The 19,809-nt window shown below is 41.0% G+C and overlaps 1 protein-coding gene across 1 annotated transcript in view; it reads left to right on the top strand.

Moving 5' to 3' along the window:
* The window catches only part of SLC2A13 (solute carrier family 2 member 13), a 77,468-nt gene that overhangs the window by 37,039 nt on the left and 20,620 nt on the right, over positions 1–19,809 (top strand). Inside the window, exons 5-7 of the mRNA XM_070755155.1 lie at positions 5,810–5,973; positions 7,800–7,920; positions 13,594–13,719. Of these exons, the coding sequence (XP_070611256.1) occupies positions 5,810–5,973; positions 7,800–7,920; positions 13,594–13,719 (411 nt within the window). The remainder of the gene's footprint in view (positions 1–5,809; positions 5,974–7,799; positions 7,921–13,593; positions 13,720–19,809) is intronic.

Below are 19,809 nucleotides of genomic sequence, written 5' to 3'. Positions count from 1 at the left end.
CACAGGGATGCCCTGCTTCCGGACTTCTGTTGCCAGAGAAGCACCCATTTTTGCGCTGCTGAGATTCCCCTGAGGCTCCCCTCCATGGGAAACCCCACCTCCGGACTTCCGTTGCCAGCGAAGCACCCGTTTTTGCGCTGCTAGGATTCCCCTGAGGCTCCCCTCCATGGGAAACCCCGCCTCCGGACTTCCGTTGCCAGTGAAGCGCCCGTTTTTGCGCTGCTGGGAATCCCCTGAGGCTCCCCTCCATGGGAAACCCCACCTCCGGACTTCCGTTGCCAGCGAAGCGCCCGTTTTTGTGCTGCTGGGATTCCCCTGCTAGGATTCCCCTGCAACATCACAAAAAGACGGAAGTCTGGAGGTGGGGTTTCCCACAGAGGGGAGCCTCAGGGGAATCCCCAGCAGCGCAAAAAACGGGCTGGCAAAAGGGGGTGAGTTTTGGGCTTGCACGCATTAATCGCTTTTCCATTGATTCCTATGGGAAACATTGTTTTGTCTTACAAACTTTTCACCTTACAAACCTCATCCCGGAACGAATTAAGTTCGTAAGACGAGGTATCACTGTATTTTATTAAAAAATTATTGCTGTTGCACTCTTTTCCTGAAAGCAGTGGGAGATTTTACATAGTTCTTGCACGTTTCATCTGGTTGTTGGGAAAATGTTTTGGAATATACGCCTCAATCTCTTTAATGTTTTTTATTTTATTTTGATGTTTTAAATCTTCGCGGAAGAACTTGGGGGGAAAATACCATGCTTTATTTTTTGAAAAAGCAAGGAAGAACCGAGTGAACTGAAACCACCAACATAAGAAATTGTATTTTTGGGTTATAAATCTTATCGGCAGGTTGGTTAAGCTTTAATCAAAGGAAGAAGCTCTGTGAAAATGTGTCTCTGAGGTGCTTCCGAGTGTTTATTCAGTCCCTCAATCGTTTCCCCCTCCTGGGTTCGGTCTCATTTCCTACTTTCATTTGAGCTGTTTTCCCCCATGTGTTGGGGATAAATCCAATGGTATTTCAATCCTGGCTGTTAATAATCATTAATAATAATCATGTCATTGGTTTCTTTTCTCAGACTCACATAAAGCCATGGTTTTCTTGTTCTCTTTATCTATGAACCAGGAGAACATTAAATTTTGCATAGTTCTTTGTGTAAGTGTGTGTAGATCTCTCTCTCTCTCTCTCTTTCTCTCATCCATCCAACCATCCATCCATCCATCTGTATCATGTATGTATGCATGCATGTATCTATCTGTCTGTCAGTCATCTATGTATGTATGCATGTATATATGTTTCTACCTACCTACCTACCTACCATATCTATCTATCTATCTATCTATCTATCTATCTATCTATCTATCTATCTATCTATCTATCTATCTATCTATCTATCTACCTATCGCTATCATCTATGTTTATATGTATGCATGTATCTATCATGTGTATGTATGTATGTATCTACCTACCTACCTACGTATGTCTATCTATCTATCTATCTATCTATCTATCTATCTATCTATCTACCTACCTACCTACCTACCTACCTACCTATCTATCTATCTATCTCATCTGTGTTTATATGTATGTATGTATGTATGTATCTATCATGTGTGTATGTATGTATGTATCTACCTACCTATGTATGTATGTATGTATCTCTATCTATCTACCTACCTACCTATCTATGTATGTATCAATCATCTATGTATGTACAGTATGTATGTATGTATGTATGTGTGTGTCTGTCTGTCTATCTATCGATCTATCGATCTACATTGCATTTTTTCTTTTGTTGTTTTCTTACTTTTCCTGTATATATTCATTCACATTACATAGCCATGCGTCCGTGATGACAAACCTTATGGCACATGTTCCAGAAGTGGCACGCAGAGCCATCTCTCTGGGCACACGAAACTTTGCATGCGCACAGAGTGGCTGCTGTTTTGGTTTCCGGCGCAGGCATATGTACTGGCGGCCTGGTCTTCCTGTGCACATGTTTGCCAGAAACCAAAGACCAGGTAGCCAGTGTGCACATGTGCTCTGGCCAGCTGCTCTTTCTGTTTCCAGCAAACACATGCACACTGGCTACCTGGTCTTTGCGCACGCAATCATGCCAGAAACTGGAAGATCAGGTGGCCGGTGCACATGATTGCACCGCAAACTGGAAGATCATTTGCCCAGTGCGCACATGCGCACCGGGTGACTGTTTTTCTGGTATCCAGCACGCACGCATGCTTCCGTTTCGGCAACAGTGCCATAGGTTCTTAGGCAACTCTTGCCTTTATCCATGAAATCCATCATCTGTCCATCCGTCCATCTGTTCATCCATCCATCATTTATCTAACATTTATTTTCTAACCTTTATTAACTAACCTTTATATTTGTTATCTAACATCTCTGCTATCAACATTATCTGTCCAACATCCATCCATTATTTATGTATCATTATCTATTATTTGTGTTATCTATTTTCTCTACCCATCTACGCTGTCTATCTGTCCTCCATCCATCCATTTACCATTTATATTTATTATCTATCTATACTATCAATTTTATCTATCTGCCCAACCTTCTGTCCATTATTTATGTATCTATCATTTATTATCTTATCATTTATCTATATTATCTATCTTCTCTACCCATCTATGCTATTTATCTGTCCTCTATCTAGCCATCCAGCCATTACCCATCTGTATTTGTTATCTACTATCAGTGCTATCTGTCCAGCCATGCATCCATTATTTATGTATCTATCATTTATTATTATCATTTATCTATATTATCCATCTACCCATCTATGCTATCTATTTATCTGTCCTCCGTCCATCCATTATTTATCATTTATACTTATTATCTATCTATGCTATCAATTTTATCTATCTGTCCAACCTTCTGTCCATTATTTATGCATTTATTATCATTTATCTTTATTATCTGACTTCTCTATCCACCTATGCTATCTATCTGTCCTCCATCCATCCATCCATTGACCATTTGTATTTGTTATCTACTATCAGTGCTATCTGTCTGTCCAGCCATGCATCCATTATTTATGTATCTTATCATTATCTTATCATTTATATTATCTATCTACTCTACCCATCTGTGCTATCTATTTATCCGTTCTCCATCCATACATTATTTTTCATTTATCTACATCTCTATCTAGCTCTCCTGGCTGAGGAATTCTGGAAGTTGGACACCCCAACTTGAGATATTTCTAAACTCAAGAGGTTGTTTTTTTCTCCCCACACTGGATCACTCCTCAAATGCCAAGAGCATTGTCTTCATCCCTTAGTTGATGTCATTGTGGATGCTGCTTCCCATTTTCAGTCTCTATTTTTAAACATTTCCTTTAGTTTAGTCCATTATGAAGACATACCATCCAATCAACGTGGTAGGTAAACAGCAGAAAGCATTTGAATTGTCATCAGAGATTCGTAATTTCTGTTATTTTTAGCTTTACATCTCAAAAGAGAAAACATCTTTAGCAGACAAATTGACCGTTCAAGGACCGATATTGGCTAATAATAACTCCAAACATATTATTAGGTTGGACAGAACTGGAGACAATTAAAGGTAGTGACTGTGTTTCCATATATAGAAACATTTACTGGAGTTTTACATTTTGGCTGAAAGCTGGTTTCATGTTGGACTGTGCTGAGCAATTAGATAGCTACCATCAATAATAATAATAATAATAATAATAATAATAATAATAATAATAATAATAATAATAATAATAATAATATCCACTGGAACTTGTGCCGGAACTACCATTTCCCAGTGGCAAAGAACTGGTGGGATCATAAGCCCGAAAAAGTGGTCGAAAATGAGCAAGCAAAACTACTGTGGGACTTCCGACTTCAGACTGACCGAATTCTGAAACATAACACACCAGACATCCTGATTGTGGAGAAATTAGTGAAATATGAAGATCTAAAAATTGAGCTGCAATGACTCTGGCATAAGCCAGTGAAAGTGGCCCCAGTGGTACTTGGCACACTGGGCGCAGTGCCAAAGGATCTCAGCGGACATTTGAAAACCATCGGAATTGACAAAATCTCCATCTGTCAATTGCAAAAGGCCGCTTTACTGGGATGGGCAAACATAATTCACCACTACATCACGCAGTCCTAGGTGCTTGGGAAGCGCCCGACTGGTGATGAAATACGAAATCCAGCATAGTGATCTCGTTTGCTGTGTTGTACTGACATAATAATAATAATAATAATAATAATAATAATAATAATAATAATAATAATAATAATAATTTATTGGACTTGTATGTCGCCCCTGTTTGAGGACTCAAGCTATGTAATCGACTAGAAATACTAATTCTGTGAACGACAATCCCCCAGCTACAATAGTAAGCCTAAACCAGCATAGGGAGTCTTGTGACAGAAGAGTACATTTAGCAAATGTAAAAAATGGATGGGTTATATATTCAGGAGCTCAGGAAAACTATCATGGGTGGTTTAGGATGGTGAGACTTATTGGCAGATGGATAGAAAGATAGATTGGATGGATGGACAGATCGAGAGAAAGATTGATGAATGAATGGATAAATGGGTGGATAGATAGAGATATGATGGATGGATCTAGAGAAAGATAGATGGATGAATGGATAAATGGATGGATAGAGAGATGATGAATGGATTGAGAAATGATGGATTGTTGGATAGAAAGATAGATGGATGGATGGAATGATGGATGGATAGAGAGAGAGATGGACGGATGGATAGAGGATGGATGGATTGAAAAGAGATAAGAGATGGATGGATGGATAGAAAGGTAGTTGGAAGCATGGATGGAGAGAAGGATGGATGGATAGGTAGGTAGGTAGGTAGATAGATAGATAGATAGATAGATAGATAGATAGATAGATAGATAGATAGATAGATAATAGAAGGATGGATAGAGAGCCATAAATTTGAAACAAACAAACAAATAAAACCCCTATTCTGTGGTTATTGCACCTAAGCAAGAACTCGTTTTATTTATTTATTACTATTGCAGACCAATTAATTTGATTTTGCCATAATGCAGAATACAGATGCCAGTTTCAAAAATGCCTTTAAGTCCAGGGAAGGCAAGAAATCACATTTTGCGTGGCTGCAATATGCTTATTTTCCTCATATCTCTCTGATGATCTATTTTCAATGGTATGCTCACTAATTGCTTGAAATAATAAATGGAACACATGTCGAGAGAGAAACATCAATTTCCTCGAATGCCAGAATCGTCTAAGCATCAAATTTATTATACAGTGGTCCCTCTACTTACGAACTTAATTAATTCCGTGACCAGGTTCTTAAGTAGAAACGTTTGTAAGAAGAAGCAATTTTTCCCTTAGGAATCAATGCAAAAGCAAATAATGCGTGCGATTGGGAAAACCACAGGGAGGTTGGAAACCCTGTTTCCTCCCAGGAGATTCCTAGAGAGGCCCCACAGAAGCTTCTCTCTGCCTTTTCCAGCCCGGTTTCCTCCCAGGATATTCCTAGAGAGGCTCCACGGAGGCTTTTCCCTGCCTTTCCGGTTACAGTTTCAGAGGTTCAGGTTTGTAAGTGGAAAATGTTTCTTGAGAAGAGGCAAAAAAATCTTGAACACCCGATTCTTATCTCAAAAAGTTCCTAAGTAGAGGTGTTTGTAGGTAGAGGTACCACTGTATCTTGATGGGTAGAGCGTAATATTAGCGTCATCGAAAATAACAATTTTATCGATTGCGATCCACGACAAAGACCGATCTGTCTCTTTGCCGTTGTCTGAATCGGCGAATGTACTTCACATATAAGGTTTATTTGCCTTTCAGGTACTACAGCGCAACTATCATTCAGATGTCGGGTGTCCGAGATGACCGTCTGGCCATCTGGCTTGCTGCCCTGACCGCGTTCACTAATTTCATTTTCACCCTGGTGGGAGTCTGGCTTGTAGAAAAAGTCGGCCGGCGCAAACTTACCCTGGGAAGTTTAGCAGGTATGTAAGAATAGACAGGAAGAAACGGAAGCGCATTTAAAAAAATTGACCGTAGAGATTCATTCATTCATTCATTCATTCATTCATTCATTCATTCATTCATTCATTCATTCATTCATTCATTCATGGTATTAATAATAATAATAATAATAATAATAATAATAATATAATAATAATTATTATTTATTTATTTATCTATCACCTATCTATCTATCTATCTATCATCTATCTATCATCTATCTATCTATCATCTATCTATCTATCTATCTATCTATCTATCTATCTATCTATCTATCTATCTATCTATCTAATCTTGTATGCCGCCTCTCTCCGAAGACTTGGAGCAGCTCAATTTATATGCCGCTCATTCCAAAACAGACAGAGTGGCTAACTAGAGACATAAATACAACAATAGTGAAATGCGATCAAAACACAACAATAAAATCAATAATATCATAAAACAATAATATCATAAAAAGAACCATACATACATTACTGTCAATCTGATTCCAGGCCTGCTGGAAAAGCCAGGTCTCAACGGCTTTCCGGAAGACTGGTAGGGGTGCAGTTGGTTCCATAGGGCCGGAGCCACCACAGAGACCACGCAAAACCAAGAGACCACAGAGATTTGGTCTTGTGGTTTACGCAGCAGGTTAGAAATTAAGAGATGGGAAGCCATGAAAAGTGGCTGGGTGACTTTGGGCCAATCACCAGGAGACGGGGGGCGTTCTAGTCCTTCCTTAGCCATGAAAGTTGGCTAAGTGACTTTGGTCTAGTCACTAGGAGACGGGGAGGTCTAGACCAGTGATTTTCAACCTTTTTTGAACTGCGGCACATTTTTTACATATACAAAATAATGGGGCACCTTGAGCGGCGGTGGGGACTGGGGGGGGCTAAAAAAAGTTTGGACAAAAAAAATTCTCTCTCTCTCTCTTCCTCCCTTTCGCTCTATTTCTCTCCCTCTTTCTCTCTCTTCCTTCCTTCCTCTCTCTCTCCATCCCTCTTTCTCCCTTCCTTCCTCTCTTTTTTACTCTCTTTCTATCTCTCCCTCCTTCCCTGCCTCTCTTTCTCTCTCTCTCTTGCTTTCTTTCTCTTTCTTTCCCTCTCGCTTTCTTTCTCTTTCTCTTTCTCTCTCTCTCTTGCTTTCTTTCTCTTTCTTTCTTTCTCTCTCTTGCTTTCTTTCTCTCTCTCTTGCTTTCTTTTTCTTTCTCTCTCTTGCTTTCTTTCTCTTTCGTTCTCTCCCTTGCTTTCTTTCTCTCTCTTGCTTTCTTTTTCTTTCTCTCTCTCTCTCTCTCTTGCTTTCTTTTTCTTTCTCTCTCTTGCTTTCTTTCTCTTTCTTTCTCTCTCTTGGTTTCTTTTTCTTTCTCTCTCTTGCTTTCTTTCTCTTTCTTTCTCTCCCTTGCTTTCTTTCTCTCTCTCTCTCTTGCTTTCTTTCTCTTTCTCTCTTTCTCTCTCTCTTGCTTTCTTTCTCTTTCTTTCTCTCTCTTGGTTTCTTTTTCTTTCTCTCTCTTGCTTTCTTTCTCTTTCTTTCTCTCTCTCTCTTGCCTTCTTTCTCTTTTTCTCTCTCTCTCTCTCTTGCTGAGCTTCGCGGCACACCTGACCATTTCCCGCGGCACACTGGTTGAAAAACACTGGTCTATACCAAGCCAGCTAGGTCACCTTGGACTAATCACCAGGAGTCGGGGAGTTTTAGTTCCTCCTTAGCCATGAAAGTTGAGTGACTTTGGGTTTGTCACCAGGGGATGGGGCTTCTAGTCCTGTGTGAATTTTGTACAGTATCCCGGACTGAAGCTAATTGATTATTATTTGATTAATTTTTTTAATAGGCACTACTGTGGCCCTGGTTGTTTTAGCTTTGGGGTTTTTGCTGTCAGCTCAAGCTTCACCACAGGTTACTCTTAACCCCGAAAGCCAGTCGGGCCAAAACTCCACCTGCACAAAATACAGGTAAGTCGTTTCGATTTGCTCGTTAATCCTTGAAGTTTCTACAGCGGTTCTGAAATGAAATACGGTATAATGAATGTCCGTATTTGTTAAGAATTTGCAATGAGTCAAGCATTTTGGGTGCACAGCTCCCGAAGGAGTCATTGTTTTCGGGAAGTGATGAATCCAGGAGCAGTCTTGATATCGCTTTGAATATTTTAATAGGCACTATTCAAATATTAGGAAAAAAGACTACCTTAATTATCTTTTCCACAATGAAGGTGATCACAACACAGGACTGTAAAATAAAGACCTCGTTTAACCTAATATTCAAAATTGCATATTCAGTGGTTACAAGGCATTTAATAGAACTTTTTATATATATATATATACTGTATTTTTTGGAGTATAAGACGCACCGGAGTTTGCAAGAATTGGATTTGGCCAATCTAGAGGGAAAAAAAGAATTAGGGATGATGGGATAGTAGTGTTCCAGTATTTGAGGGGTTGCCACAAAGAAGCGGGAGTCAAGCTATTCTCCAAAGCACCTGAGGGTAGAACAAGAAGCAACGGGTGGAAACTAACCAAGGAGAGAAGCAACTTAGAACGAAGGAGAAATTTCCTGACAGTGAGAACAATTAATCAGTGGAACAGCTTGCCTCCAGAAGTTGTGGATATTCCATCACTGGACATTTTTAAGAAGATGTTGGATAACCATTTGTCTAAAGGTGGTGTAGGGTTTCCTGCCCAAGCAGAGGGTTGGGCTAGAAGACCTCCAAGGTCCCTTCCAGCTCTGTTATTCTGAGTTCTAAAAACATATTTTAAAATGAAAAGGTTATGCTTAAAGAAAAAAGAAGGATTTGATCCAGAGCTGTTCAAAGTCTGGAGGACAGAAGGAAAAGTGGGGACATGATCGAAACATTTAAATATGTTAAAGGGTTAAATAAGGTCCAGGAGGGAAGTGTTTTTAATAGGAAAGTGAACACAAGAACAAGGGGGCACAATATGAGGTTAGTTGGGGAAAAGATCAAAAGCAACGTGAGAAAATATTATTTCACTGAAAGAGTAGTAGATCCTTGGAACAAACTTCCAGCAGACGTGATTGGTAAATCCACAGTAACTGAATTTAAACATGCCTGGGATAAACATATATCCATTGTAAGATAAAATACAGGAAATAGTATAAGGGCAGACTAGATGGACCATGAGGTCTTTTTCTGCCGTCCGTCTTCTATGTTTCTAAAAGAAACCTTAAAATGCCTGCTCAAGCTACTTTCCCTTGGCTCTAATCAACATGCAATTAGAATTTGATTGCAAGGTCGTGCCGTAGAGCCCAAGGATAACTTGGTAATGCATCCTGAAATTAGCTAAGCAGTAAAAGCTGTTTTGGGGGTGGTTGCACTTAACCTACCTTTTAGCACATTTCTCTTTTATTATCTCTATTTTAATTTAATTTAAAAACACCGAAGGGTAGCAGGCCAGTTTTCAACGCAAAAGAGAGTTTGCGCGGCTGATGTTTTAAGAGTAAATACAGTGGTACCTCTACCTAAGAACGCCTCTACTTACGAATTTTTCTAGATAACCAGATTTTTTTGCCTCTTCTTAAGAACCATTTTCCACTTACAAACCCAAGCCTCCGAAACTGTAACCAGAAAAGGCAGGGAGAAACCTCTGTGGGGCCTCTCTAGGAATCACCTGGGAGGAAACAGGGCTGGAAAAGGTGGGGAGAAGCCTCCGTGGAGCCTCTCTAGGAATCACGTGGGAGGAAACAGGGCCGGAAAAGGCAGGAAGAACCAGGTTCTTAAGTAGAAAGGTTTGTAAGAAGAAGCCATTTTCCGCATAGGAATCAATGTAAAAGCAAATAATCCGTGCAATTGGGGAAACCACAGGGAGGGTGGAGGCCCTGTTTCCTCCCAGGAGATTCCTAGAGGCCCCACAGAGTCTTTTCCCTGCCTTTCCCGGCCCTGTTTCCTCCCAGGAGATTCCTAGAGAGGCCCCACAGAGGCTTCTTCCTGCCCTTTTCAGCCCTGTTTCCTCCCAGGAGATTCCTAGAGAGGCTCCATGGAGGCTTCTCTCCACCTTTTCTGGCCCGGTTTTCTCACAGGAGATTCCTAGAGAGGCCCCACAGAGTCTTTTCCCTGCCTTTTCCGGCCCTGTTTCCTCCCAGGAGATTCCTAGAGAGGCCCCACGGAGGCTTCTCCCTGCCTTTTCTGGCCCTGTTTCTTCCCAGGAGATTCCTAGAGAGGCCCCACAGAGTCTTTTCCCTGCCTTTTCTGGCCCTGTTTCCTCCCAGGAGATTCCTAGAGAGGCCCCACAGAGGCTTCTCCCCACCTTTTCTGGCCCTGTTTCTTCCCAGGAGATTCCTAGAGAGGCCCCACAGAGGCTTCTCCCTTCCTTTTCCGGCCCTGTTTCCTCCCAGGAGATTCCTAGAGAGGCCCCACAGAGGCTTCTCCCTGCCTTTTCCGGTTACGGTGTTGTAAGGGGAAAATGGTTGTTGAGAAGAGGCAAAAAAAATTTGGAACACCCAGTTCTTATCTAGAAAAGTTCATAAGTAGAGGCGTTCTCGGGTAGAGGTACCACTTACTTCCTGGGTTTTTTTTATTTTGAAGACATTTTGCTTCTTATCCAAGAAGTTTCTTCAGCTCTGACTGAATGGTAGCCAGTGCACACATGCGCGTTGGAGCTGATATACGACAATGGCTCCTGTGCCAACAAATGTAGCTCAGCTTGCCTTGTGTGCCATCGGCTCGCCATCATGGTTGAGAAACCCGGTAACCCTCCACTCTTCTTTCACTAACACCTCTCTTTATAAAGGCCGTTTGATTAGATTAGATTAGATTTGTTGGATTTATATGCCGCCCCTCTCCGCAGACTCGGGGCAGCTCACAACAATGGTGAAGAACAGTACATAGTAACAAATCTAATATTTAAAAATCTAGGTTACACTTTTAGATTAAAAAGTCCAAAAAAAGAAACCCCAATATATAAAAAACAACATACCGTATATACTCGAGTATAAGCCGACCCGAGTATAAGCCGAGGCACCAATTTTTGCCACAAAAACTGGGAAAACGTATTGACCCGAGTATAAGCCGAGGTTAGAAAATGCAGTGGCTACTGGTAACTTATAAAAATGGAAAACAATAAAATTACATTAATTGAGACATGTTTTAGAATATTTATTTTAAAGAAAACCGGTAAACTAGCTCTGTAAATTTAAAAGAGGGTAAACAAATTAACAATATTAACAATAAATTAAAAAGTAAAAAAAGTAGCTCGATCAGGAACAAAGCTAAAACCTAAGAGTTAAAATCCTTCAAAACTGGATTCCTTCTCATCATTAATTGGATTTACATTATTGTTCTGTTTTTATATATGCTGTGAGCCACCCTGAGTCCTTGGAGAGGGATTGCATACAAATCCAATTAAATAAATAAACAAACAAACAAACAAACAAATAAGTGTATCCAAAGAAGAGCTTCAGCATTAGCTGCTGTGAGGTTATCAGCATAGAAAACCAAATAGATAGATAGATAGATAGATAGATAGATAGATAGATAGATAGATAGATAGATAGATATAGATAGAAAGATAGACAGACAGACAGAAAAATAGATAGATAGATAGATAGAAATAGATAGATAGATAGATAGATAGATATAGATAGAAAGATAGATAGACAGACAGACAGAAAAATAGATAGATAGATAGATAGAAATAGATAGATATAGATAGTGTTCTGTCTGGGTTTTCCCAGACCTCAACACCAACTGAAACAACAGCCAGACACTCTGGTAAAAGCCAAAAGTATTTTATAGCTGGAAAAAATAAGCACAAAGGAAAACCTGTCTTCACAACAGACAGGCTATAATACGTTACAGCAGGGTCCTGATGTCCAGTCAATACCACAAGCTTCTTGCTGGCACCCCCCCCCCAAGGTTTCAATAGTCCAAGGCACAAACCAGGATTGTAAGCCACCAAAGTTCACAGACAGGTCTCACGAATCTCCAAGATAAAACTCCACAAGCCAGGAAGGGTGGGTCCGCCTTTTATCCTTTCCCAAGAGCACCACACCCAAACCCAGCTGTGACCTCTAATGCTGGAAATACTTAGCCAATTGAGTCCGTCTCTGATTAGCTCTCCTTTGTCGCATATCTATGATGTCTTGAGCATTTTCCCCTAAGGAATCCAGGCTGCTTGCTGGGGAGAGCTCCCCCTGGTGGGACTCTGGCTGTCCTTCTTCTTCAGCCTGGGATTCCTCTTCCTCGTCAGTCTGCACCTCCTGTTCCTCAGCCTCTCCCTCTGAGCTGGAAACCGACAGAAGGTCAGCCATTCCCGGAGGGGTCCCAGACTGAACCACAACAGATAGAAAGATAGATAGACAGACAGACAGATAGAAAAATAGATAGATAGATAGATATAGATAGAAAGATAGATAGACAGACAGACAGACAGATAGAAAAATAGATAGATAGATAGATAGATAGATAGATAGATAGAAATAGATATAGATAGATAGATAGATAGATAGATAGATAGAAAGAAAAATAGTTAGATAGAAAAATAGATACATAGAAATAGATACAGATAGATAGATAGATGATAGATAGATAGAAAGATAGATATAAAGATAGACAGACAGATAGAAAAATAGATAGATAGATAGATAGATAGATAGATAGAAAGAAAGAAATAGATACAGATAGATAGATAGATAGATAGATAGATAGAAAAATAGATAGATAGAAAAATAGATAGATAGAAAGATAGACAGATAGAAAAAGAATTCCTGTCTAGCTGTGCCTCATAACACATTATTAGATCCTATCCAAGCAAGGACAGCAACTACCACAAAATACCATTTTTTAAACAGTTTAAATCCTTTCAAAGGAGGGGGAGGAGAATCTGACAGCAGGGGGCCTTTTTAATCCGACTCACCATTGCAAATGGCTGCCTTCTTTGCTTGAGTTAGGGAGAGGAACTACGGCGTGCCAGAGGGGACAAAAGCTGGTGCCTCCTCGCTCTGGCTCAAGCAATGGCGCCCTCGTGTGGTGACTTTGTCAATGACCCGAATATAAGCCGAGGCTGTGTTTTTCAGCCCATTTTTGGGGCTAAAAAACTCGGCTTATACTCGAGTATATACGGTACACAAAAACTACATGGGCAAGGGGGAGATGTTTCAATTCCCCCATGCCTGACGGCAGAGGTGGGTTTTAAGAAGTTTACGAAAGGCAAGGAGGGTGGGGGCAATCCTGATCTCTGGGGGGAGCTGGTTCCAGAGGGTCGGAGCCAGCACAGAGAAGGCTCTTCCCCTGGGTCCCGCCAGACGACATTGTTTAGTCGATGGGACCCGGAGAAGGCCAACTCTGTGGGACCTAACTGGTCACTGGGATTCGTGCGGCAGAAGGTGGTCCCGGAGATATTCTGGTCCAATGCCATGAAGGGCTTTATAGGTCATAACCAACACTTTGAATTGTGACCGGAAACTGATCGGCAACCAATGCAGACTGCGGAGTGTTGGTGTTACATGGGCATATTTGGGGAAGCCCATGATTGCTCTCGCAGCTGCATTCTGCACAATCTGAAGTTTCCGAACACTCTTCAAAGGTAGCCCCATGTAGAGAGCGTTACAGTAGTCGAGCCTCGAGGTGATGAGGGCATGAGTGATTTCTGATGACTTTTCGTTCTTCGTTTCAGCAATTGTAACGGCTGCATGCTGGATCCAATGTGTGGATTTTGCTACAAACTGAACAAGTCAAGTGTTGTCGAATCGTCTTGCGCTCCGGTGAGCGAGAAATCGACAATGGAAGCCGCTTGGGGCAGGTAAGTTATTTTTTTTGTGGTTCTGCCTGACGGGTGCTGGTTGAGTAGCAAGGAAATAGCAAACACACACACCAACGATTTACGAAACACAAAATATATTGCTTTGCAAATTGGCTGAGAGCTGCAAGAGTCATACAGTCGTAAGTGGGAGGAGATGGGTGATAGGAATGATGAGAAAAAACTAGTAGAAATAGAAGTGCAGACTTAGTAAAAAGTTTGACAGTGTTGAGGGAATTATTTGTTTAGTAGAGTGGAAAAAACTATCCTTGTGTCTAGTTGTCTTGGTGTGCAGTGCTCTGTAGGGACATTTTGAGGGTAGGAGTTGAAAACAGTTTATTATTATTATTATTATTATTATTATTATTATTATTATTATTTATTAGATTTGTATGCCGCACCTCTCCGTAGACTCGGGGCGGCTCACAGCAATGATAAAAACAATATATAATGATAAATCTAATAGTTAGAATCTAAAATAACAATAATACATTTAAAAGTCTAAAAAACAAGAAACCCCAATATATAAAAACATACATACAGTCATATCATACACAAAAAACTACATAGGCAAGGGGAGATGTTTCAGTTCCCCCACGCTTGACGGCAGAAGTGGGTTTTAAGGAGTTTACGAAAGGCAAGGAGGGTGGGGGCAATTCTAATCTCCGGGGGGGAGTTGGTTCCAGAGGGCCGGGGCCACCACTGAGAAGGCTCTTCCCCTGGGTCCCGCAAAACGACATTGTTTAGTTGACGGGACCTGGAGGAGACCAACTCTGTGGGACCTAACCGGTCGCTGGGATTTGTGCAGCAGAAGGCGGTCTCGTAGATACTTTGGTCCGGTGCCATGGATTATGTCCAGGGTGCGAGGGGTCAGTCAATATTTTCCCCGCCCTCTTTTTGACTCGTGCAGTCTACAGGTCCTCAATGAAAGGCAGGTTGGCAGCAATTGTTTTTTCTGCAGTTCTGATTCTCCTCTGAAGTCTTGTTGGGTTGCAGAACCGAACCAGACAGTTATAAAGGTGCAGATAACCTTTCGGGTGAATTTTTCCTCAGTCAGTCATTGTTACAGCCACACCGAAGAAGAAGTAGTAGAATGTCTTTGATGTTGCAGTGCAGGAGTTTTAATTAGATGCACAGGAAGCGTTTACTGAATGCAGGATAATTTTGATTATATGTTATAGAAAGCCTTGCAATTTGCGATCGGTTCTTTTTCCCCTTTTCTTTTTTTCACATAGTGCTATTAAAAGTCCATAACATTTTCAGCTGATTGGGAAGGAGAAACAAGGGCCTTCACCCTGCCAAGGAACTATAGTGCAAGCAATTGAAATTCTCATTTTTTTTTACAAAAAAGAGAGGGTATAATAGAATTCGCACTGAAAACTTGTCATTGGTCCAGCCATGCGAAGAGATTTTTTTTCAGGGGTTAAGGATGGTATTTCCTTTTTTCCATGAGACAACCGAGAGTTTTATTGTTGGGTCAGAAGATGGTGAATAATTCATTGTGGAATCTAAAAGCATTTTTCAAATTCTGGAGGTAGAAATTTTGTTCTGTAATGGTTAATGGTAGAATTCTTTGCACCCAAGGAAGAAACTAAAGCTCAAGCATAGAAACTAAAGCTCAAGCATAGAACAATATGACAATAACATTGAATACAAATTAATAAATTAATTGAGTCTACGGAGAGGGGCGACATACAAATCCAATAAATAATAATAATAATTTTCCTTTTCTGGGCTGGATACAATTTTAAGATAAATTTTAAAAAAAACATATCAAAGAAAATGTCTATGGAAATTTTCAATCATCTAGGTCAGGGGTCAGCAACCCACAGCTCGGGAGCTGCATGCGGCTCTTTTATCTCTCTGCTGCAGCTCCCTGTCACTTGTCGGCTTCACAATTGATAGGGCTTTCGGTTAGCACAGGTAGATGAAAAAGGATGCCACGCTAGGAGGAGACTCCATAGACTAGAATAGAATAGAATATTATGTACTGGAGAAGATAGAAAAAAGAGAAGCTGGTGTTTGTTTGCCAAAAGAAGCCAAAACAGACTGTTTGAGAAAACTTAAAGGGGAACAAAATTCAATTCAATTCAATTTATTAGATTTGTATGCCGCCCGTCTCCAAAGACTCGGGGCGGCTCACAACAACAAAGAAGAACAGGAAATCTGGAAAGTGGCTATCTAGCCAACTGGGAACCATAGAGATTTTTTTTTGAAAAAAGTGGAATGGAAATCGCTCAACTTTTGGGGACTTTATTAAATTTGTTGTGATAGTTTAAAAGCCTGGCAAAGAAATTGGAATAAGAATATTATTTGGATAGAATTGGTTTAAAATACGGACGAATACTGGAAGAGGGAAATAGATTTGGCAGGCACTGAGTGCCATCTATTGGTCGGAGGACCTATTACAACGTGGAATATTTTAATCGATTTCTTGACAGCTGCCGTCCTTGAATAAGAAAAATAACTTTTATATTTGCAAAATAACAGAATTGTGACTAACTTGTTATTGTACTAAAAGGCAGCTTGGGTATACTTGAACTTCAATATTGAAAGATTAGAGGGATTTGGGGTTTGAACATTCTAAGCGCCGTAACAGACAGCACCTCTTTTAAAAGAAGACTGTGAAACAACAATTGTTAGCAGTTGGACTTGTTGAAAAAATAGTAAATTTTGTTACTGAGGGTATGGAGATAAGTGATTATGAAGAATTTGTGGCACCAGAGTTCCTAAGACTTTCGACAAGAAAGAAAGGCGAGGACATCGTTGTTTGTCCAGGTCTCGTATTAGTTTCCTGATGGAAGATTGTCTCTCTTGGGACAGAAAAACCATCCCCAGGGTTGAGTCTATGGTAGTCCCAAGATGGGCCAGACGTGTCGTAGGTGTTAGATGGCTCTTTTCCCAATTTACTGTGAACCCGTGAGCCTGGAGCGTCCGGATGGTCAGGCGGAGATCTCTGTACGCCTGCTCCGTTGTCCTTGCCAGAATGACGATGTCGTCGAGATACGCCATCAGGCGTACCGATCGTTGTCTCTTAGACAGGCCGTGAGGACGTCCAACAACTTCGTGAACGTTCTCGGCGCCGAAGAAAGTCCGAAGGGCATTGCCCGGTATTGAAAGTGATTGTCCCCCAGACTGAATCGTAGAAACTGTCTGTGTGATGGACATATGGGGATATGGAGATAAGCCTCCTTGAGGTCGATGGAAGTCAATACATCCCTGTGCCGAACAGAAGCGAGGATAGACCTGAGCGAGTGCATCTTGAACCTTCGGTACTTGATGTAGCGGTTCAGTTGCCGAAGGTTTAAGATCAGTCTGACTCCTCCGGACGACTTGGGGACAAGGAATACCACAGAGTAGAACCCCCTGCTCCGTTGTTCTGGGGGGAATTTATAAAAGGCATCTAAGATGATTTGAAAGGTTTTGGGGGATTTGGAGTAGGTAAAGAAAAGGAAAAAGAAATAGAGGATAACGATGATAATGATGAATTAGAGAATAATAATGACAATAAAGATGAAATCAATGAACAAAAAGACAAGGAAGAAAAGATTGGAAAAGAGAAATCAGACTGATGAATATACGTGGATTAAAAAGAAACACATTGTGAAATGACAAATTGATGATAATAATGAAACCTATGATGATTACATTGGTTTTTGCAATGACAAAAAGAGATCAGGGGAAAAATATACCATATTTTTAAGACACATTGTAGTATAAGACACACCTTAGTTTTTGGGGAGGAAAATAGGGAAAAGAATCTGCTTACCAGGTCTGGCTAGCATCCTTAGCCAGCACATTATTTTATCTACTTTATTCTGAGAGAGTAACAATGAAAGAGCTTGCAAGCCAGCGAGAGCTGGGAACATCAATTTTACCTGAAAAGAAACATTTGGAGTAAGTGGAAGAAACCCTGGAAAGACTTAGGGCTTGGAAAACATTCTTTGCAGGCAGTAACAATGAAAGAACTTGCAAGCTGGTAAGAGCTGTGAATATTGTTAGCACCTGGTTAGGCTGGAAAAAAAACTTATTCAGAGCAAGTTAGAGCAATGAAAAAAACCCTGGAAAGACTTAGGGCTTGGAAAACATTCTTTGCAGTGTGTAACAATGAAAGAGCTTGCCAGCCGTAAGAGCTGGGAACATTGTTAGCACCTGGTTAGGGCTGGAAAGAAACTTATTTTGGAGCAAGTAGAGCAATGAAAAAAACCCTGCAAAAACTTGGGGCTTGGAAAACATTCTTCGCAGAGAGTAACAATGAAAGAGCTTGCAAGCCGTAAGAGCTGGGAACATTGTTAGCACCTGGTTAGGGCTGGAAAAAAACTTATTTTGGAGCAAGTTAGAGCTATGAAAAAAACTCTGCAAAGACTTAGGGCTTGGAAAACATTCTTCGCAGAGAGAAACAATGAAAGAGCCTGCAAGGTAAGAGCTGGGAAGATCGTTAGCAGCTAGTTAGGGCCGGAAAAAGAGCTACATTCAGAGTATAAGATGCAGCCAAATTATCAGCGTCTTTTGGGGGGGAGAAAGGTGCATCTTATACTCCAAAAAATACGGTGGGTACTGGAAGAAACAATTTAAAAAAGGAGGGGGTAAAATACCGAGTACAGATTGATAAGAGGTAAAGATAGAATTAGGAAAACACTATACCTTGAAAAAGTGGGGAAAAAGTTTGGAGTAACTTCGTAACTGTTGTCATTTTGAACGGTTGCTGAATGAATGTTTCCAAGTTGAGAACTCCCTGCGTTCTCCACGTTATTGACCTGAGATTAAATTTCCTCTCTCGACTCGCATCACCGAACCTCAAATGAATATTCCGAAAAGCGTTGCGTGGCTATGTCCAGGCAAACTATGACCTTTAAAAAGAGAATAGTAATAATCTTTTCCAAACGCTTGTTCTGCTCATGAATGTGAAAAGCCACTCTCCGTTTCATTAAAATCCCTGGCAATTTACCACCAGCTCAACAAGCCCCCCCCCTTCGCTTCCTTAATAATAAACCGTTGGGCTGCACTATAATTTTCTTTATAGCAAAGAGCCGTTTCCTTAAAAGCTAATGTAGCAAGGAGCTTTGAGGCTAAAAAAAACGGTTTGTTGCGACACACACACACACACACACACAAAATGGCTGTTGCCCAACGAATAAAGGCAAACACGAGTCACACCAGTTCATTTAGTGCAGGGGTGTCAAACTCGAGGGCCAAGGGCTGATTGCGGCCCTCGGGATGCTTAAATCTGGCCCTCGGGGCCGCCCTGGAAAAAGCAAAGGACCAACCCACGTGGCCCTCCTGAGGTCTATTTTCAGGCAGTGAAGGGCTGCAAAAAAATTTACTGCCACACTGTGGGCGCATGGCTTGATGGTCATGTGACCAGGTAGGAATGGCTTGCTGGCCATGTGACCGGGTGGGAGTGGCTTACAGGGCCTACATGCCCTGTAGGAAGGCCCTAGAACGGGATGGAGATTACTTGGAAAAACAGGGAGTGTAGAAGAAACACCATTCTTTCTTGTGTGTAAGTTTCATTGTGTTCAATACATAATTGTTGAAGAAAAAATGTGGTGCATTACTTTCTGGGAGACTCGTACATATTAAATCCTTTTATTTGTTATTTCTTGTGCGCATCTGGTTCGGGACTAAGACAGAGCAAGAACATTTTATACAAATTTTCTTGATCAGCGATTGCCACGGTCAATTTCTAGTTTCTTCCCCAGAGTTTTTTGCCAGTTATCTAGGATGTTATTTTTATTTTGGGTGTGTGTGTGTGTCTATCAACACTTTCCGCTGGGCTGTCAGATCAATTTGAGATAAACGTTCTGAAAGGCGAAAAAGTCCTGCTTTTTATCGTGTTTATCACATCGGTTAAAGCAAAGCTAATGAAAACGACACTCTCGGGGCCGCAATCCCACCCCAGCTGCCTTAGCAAGTTTCTTTCAGTGTCATAAATTGTGCGCGAGCCAGAGATTTTTATTCCTTGCTGAATTTCTGTTCGTTCAACGATGCCGTCCTCTGGGCTGCATTGATACAGGCGGTCCTCATCTTAGAAACATAGAAGATTGACGGCAGAAAAAGACCTCCTGGTCCATCTAGTCTGCCCTTATACTA

Source organism: Erythrolamprus reginae, chromosome 6 (assembly GCF_031021105.1).
Source record: "Erythrolamprus reginae isolate rEryReg1 chromosome 6, rEryReg1.hap1, whole genome shotgun sequence".
Lineage (NCBI taxonomy): Eukaryota > Metazoa > Chordata > Lepidosauria > Squamata > Dipsadidae > Erythrolamprus > Erythrolamprus reginae.
The sequence above is the reverse complement of the archived record's forward strand: the minus strand, read 5'-3'. Positions and strand labels throughout refer to the sequence as shown.